The sequence below is a fragment of the Alligator mississippiensis genome, chromosome 5 (assembly GCF_030867095.1).
Source record: "Alligator mississippiensis isolate rAllMis1 chromosome 5, rAllMis1, whole genome shotgun sequence".
NCBI lineage: Eukaryota > Metazoa > Chordata > Crocodylia > Alligatoridae > Alligator > Alligator mississippiensis.
The window spans coordinates 37,723,425-37,728,179 of NC_081828.1; the positions used below are offsets into that span (position 1 = coordinate 37,723,425).

General features: G+C 34.9%; 1 protein-coding gene across 2 annotated transcripts in view; it reads left to right on the plus strand.

Moving 5' to 3' along the window:
• The window catches only part of LOC102567843 (hornerin-like), a 116,890-nt gene extending 112,902 nt beyond the window's left edge, over positions 1–3,988 (plus strand). For both annotated transcript variants that reach the window (XM_019479113.2, XM_014599720.3), the window contains 4 exons: positions 4–42; positions 2,184–2,225; positions 3,318–3,347; positions 3,502–3,988. In XM_019479113.2, coding sequence (XP_019334658.1) covers positions 4–42; positions 2,184–2,225; positions 3,318–3,347; positions 3,502–3,609 — 219 coding nt within the window. In that variant the 3' untranslated portion in view covers positions 3,610–3,988. The remainder of the gene's footprint in view (positions 1–3; positions 43–2,183; positions 2,226–3,317; positions 3,348–3,501) is intronic.
• Positions 3,989–4,755: the final 767 nt, after the last annotated feature.

Below are 4,755 nucleotides of genomic sequence, written 5' to 3' on the forward strand. Positions count from 1 at the left end.
CAGAACAGACAAGCTTCCGGAGGCAGTCAGCCTGGCAAGACTGTACGTAAATGTTTCCCATGTTACTGTTTTTGTGGTTTTTCTCCCAGTACGCTTATTGGTAAATCTAGTTCAGTTATCTGAAGAGTAGAAAAATTTGTATTGGTTATGTGAGAACATTAGGTATTTTACTTATCTGAGATAATCTCAGCACATATGAGCACAACACTGATTCTCTATGATGCATTTTTGAGGCCATGTTTAATTTGGTAATAGTTAAAATTGTAATAAGGTATATTAATTGTGGAATATAATAGGTCATTTCGTTATTGAGTGGGACCTTTTATTGAAGAGTTGTTTCAGTTTCATGCCACAGTAATATAACACCTTAAGGTCAGGGTCTCATATCTCAGTATCTTTACCTGCATCTTCTTATATATAAACATGATTGGCTTTCTTTGGACAAAACATTTGAATTTTTATATTAAAGGAAATGGTGACCACCACCACCTTCTCTATTTTGTAAGTCAGTTTTGATGTAGGTAATTGGAGTCATCTTATTCAGTGTTCTGTTTATGAATATTTTTACCTAGCTTATTTTGTCTCTGCTAGATAATCTCAAAAGCAGAGATTTGCTCCTAAAAGTGATCTTTTAGTTTATGGGCCAAAGTATCTCCCCTTTCATTTATATTCTCCTCTTCAGTGTTTCAATACATAACAGTATAATCATTATACCTACATTCTAATCTGTGGGATGTTATGACCAATTTGCCATTTGCAGTACTTTTTAAATAAATGCTTCTTCCCAGAAAGTAATAAGCATTCACCATTGTGAAAGTTAATTTCTCAGCATCTACTTTTATTTTCAAACAGCCTCCTTTTTAAAATTTCCTTCAAGTTAAGTTGAAAACGAAGGGACACCGTAGTGCTCACAACCTAGTGTTTCATTCCTTGAATGAGAAGTTCTGAAATTGAGTAGTTATCTTTTCCTTAAAGTTATGTAATTCAAGTTGCCCATTTTCTTCTGAACCTGTTTCTCTCTTGTTGATTGTAAAAGTGGTGAAAAATTGGAATAGGCTATTTAGAGAAGCCGTAGAATCTCCATCCTTAGAAGTTTTCCAAAATAGGCTAGACAGCCACTTAGCTGAGATAGTTTAGTCAGGAATGCTCCTGCCTTGACTTTGTGAGGTCCATTCCAGCTCTATTTTCCTACAATCCTATGATCTTCCCCAGGAGGAAGTCAGCCCAGCAGATCAGTGAAGTACCCTTTCTATGCAATATTTAGCATTTTCTTCAAATATAATATTGAATAATTTGAAAATGGGACTCTTTCTGAATCAGAGCACAGGAGAATTTTTGAAGGATCTCTTTCACTTTTGTTCTATAATTCAGTTTAATAGTTCAATTTCTGTCAAAGTTTTTATATCAGCAACTTTGAAACTTGTTGATAGTGTATTGTAAAAACACCTGAGAGCAATGAATTGTCTAGCTGAGATAACAGCAGGGGTCTTGTTTCAGCAGCAAGGTGTCCAGCACTGACTATTTTACTTTGCTGAGAAGTAGGGAAGTGGAAAACTGGAAGAAAAAGCAGGCACTCTGCTACATATAGTAAACTCCAAATCAGTTATTGTATTACTTGATAGAAGGCCCAATTTTGCCACCCTTACTCATAAAGATTTAATATATGTAAGATTCTTGTAAAGTACTTTAATCTATACAAGACTCATTAGAGTTGATGGGACTATTTGTAGAGTAAGATATTACAGGTAGCAACATTTGGAGCTACAAACTGCATTTAGTATGCAAAAACCATAAAACCAATAGTATATGTACTACATAATAAAATGTAGTTTATTTTCCATTTAAATAAGCGTTCACTCAAACAAGCCTTCTCCATAAAAAAAAATATTTAAATTTCTCTGTTTTTTTCTGAAAGTTTAGTTTTTGGGTTTTTTTAAATCCCCATATTAACTTTTGCATAGGGCAGTATGGTGGACTGAAAAATGACAAAATAGCATTCACATTTCAAAATTACTCATTTAATCAAGAAGGAGAGTGCAACTAAATGGTGAAACCCTGGCTGTATCAGTTACAAAACTCCTACTGGCCAGGATTTCATTCCAGGATCATGTCGTCCCTTCAAACAGGCTTCTACTTTAATGAGCCATTTAAAAAACACAAGTGATTTGCCAATTTTTTTACAGGGTTCATCAGGGATCCAAGGAGGCAGCCAGTCTGGTAAACCGGTAAGAACATTTTTCCCAACAGTATTTACTCTTTTCTTCTTCAATACCATTTAGTAAAGTGGAAACTTACATATTGGGTTACCATGTGGCAGATTTTTCATAATGTAATATATCATTAGGCCAGGAAGTAATATGACTTGCTACAGAACACAGACCACTGGACTTCCCTGAATTAATTCCTCTTTGAACTAGGATTTTGGTTGTAACTGTGTTGATCTAAGGACATAGGCATGGTTATTTGAGTAGAGGTGATATCTTTTATTAGACCAACCGAGTAGTAGGGGTAACTGCGCCCAAAAGCTTGCTAAGAACTTTTTTCCAACTACTCGGTTGGTCTAATAAAAGATATCACATATCTACTCAAATAACCTTGGCTGTTTGAAGTAGTGCATATCTTGGGTGGGGTGGGCAGGGATTAAAACATTTCCAGTGAAGGAGAGCCTACCACATTCTTTGTAAATTGTTCTAGTTATTATTTTTAGCGCTAAAAGTTTGCAGCTCATTTAAAGCTGCAGTTTGTCTTGCTTCAGATTCCAGTCATTGGATCTCACATTTTTGCTAAGCTAAAATGTTGTTTATTGTTGTTTAAACAACCTAGGCTAGGTTGTTTATTATCAAATATGTATTTCTTATAGGCTTTATCGGCTCTGATCAAAGTAACCCATTAACCTTCTCTTCGATAAGCTCAACAGATTTAGCTTTGAGAGTCTCTCACTGCAAAGCATATCTTCCAGTCCTTTAATCATTTCCATAGTTCTTCTCAAAACACTCTCCAGTTTATCAGTGTATCTTTCTTGAATTGTGGGTCACGGAACTATGTTTAGAGTAGGGAAAGGCACAAAAGGGAGGAAAAAACCCCCAACTCTAGTCTTTCATTAAATTGAGCAGAAATGTAAAGTAGATGAGCTTAATTTACTATTCTACTTATCCAGTCTTACATCTGTGCAATCCTGTTATCTCCAAATAGAGTAACAACCTTTAAAATCACTTTCTCAGAGTAGAGAATCTGACTCCCATCCTTGATTACAAACAACACCATATCTTCAAAGCTATTTTGCATGGAAAATAATTGTTGTTTCTAATTTTTCACAGGGTTCATCTATTACAGGAGGTGGCCCAGTGGTAAGTATTTTCCCATCATTTCCCTAGAGCAATTCCCTGAAAATGTCCATGCTTTCACAATAGCACTGAATAAAAATGTTCTTTGGTTTGTATTTACCAAATTATTCCCTGTTGCTTTCAAGAGAATTAATAACCTTTCTTATGTTCTTTGTAGAGTGCTGCTGGGAAACAGTTTCATCCTGGACTTATGATTCTTTTCAGCATTTTGAGTGCCTTTACCATCTCTTCTTCAGTTATGTCAAAGGCTTATATGAATTTCTGAAGACATATGTTTGGAGTCCTAGATAGTGTAACATCTGAAATATCAGATTATCTTATGTATAAAAGGTTTGGCTTGAATTTTATGGATATGTCATGTGTCTTTGCTATAATGTTATGTATAGCTAAAATGCCATGCACTTGATTAGTTTTACCTTCATTTGAATCCATAATGCACATCAATAGTTAATTTTTCAGTATTTTTGGCATCATTGGAAGAGAGCATATTGTGCCCTAGCTGTATTTTTTTTTATTATTATTATTTCTTATCTAGGAATTTGATTAATGCTTCATTTAAACTTGATCTAGTCACTAATACACCCACATGGGAGATATTTATTAACCCAGAAAAAAATATGAATAATAAATTGTCAAAAGTGAAAGCCCGATGGCTCTTTCTAGTCGTCATTGCATAAAAGAGAGCCCACACAGCTTTTGGTAAAAGGCCTCAGTAGGACAAAATTAGAAACAAAGCACAGCAATTTTGAAATGTCATTATCTATTACAGAAATTAAGCCAGAGTTCAGTGTGAATTTGGTAAAGCAGAAATTGTCATAGCAGTTAAATTTTGTATAGTTCCTCTCTGCCATAAAATAAGTACGTTGAAGAGAGACGTCCTGTTGCTTATAAGCAGTGGATGTCATATGTTTCAATCACCTGAAAATATCTATAGTTTTCCAGAGAACCATAATAGGCAATACAGCCCAGAAGAGGATGATGACCTAGGGGCTTCTGAAGAACAGACTTTTTCCTTTGGGGATAACTCAGAATGTAGCTTACAAAACTGATAGCATCACTAGATCATTACCCTTTTGACAAATATTTTGCCTAAATTGTGATAACTTTAGTAAATTTAATTTCCAGAATGATGTGGAAATCCATAAACTAGTATTAATATAACCAATCTTTGATTGTCAAGGACTTGCCTCAGTTTTTTCCTCCGTAATTTCCTTTGGAACTCTGTTGGAAAGTGTTGCCTTTGAAAGGCCTCTCAGCAGTGCTCAGTGTATGCACACTAAAAAAATGCAGATGACTCCCAGAAAACAAAAATGCTAGCAGTTTAAAAATGTAGTCTGACCACATTTTGTTCTCTAACAATAAGCTCCTTTGGGACAAATACAGTATTATTGCTTGGACAGTGACAACCACA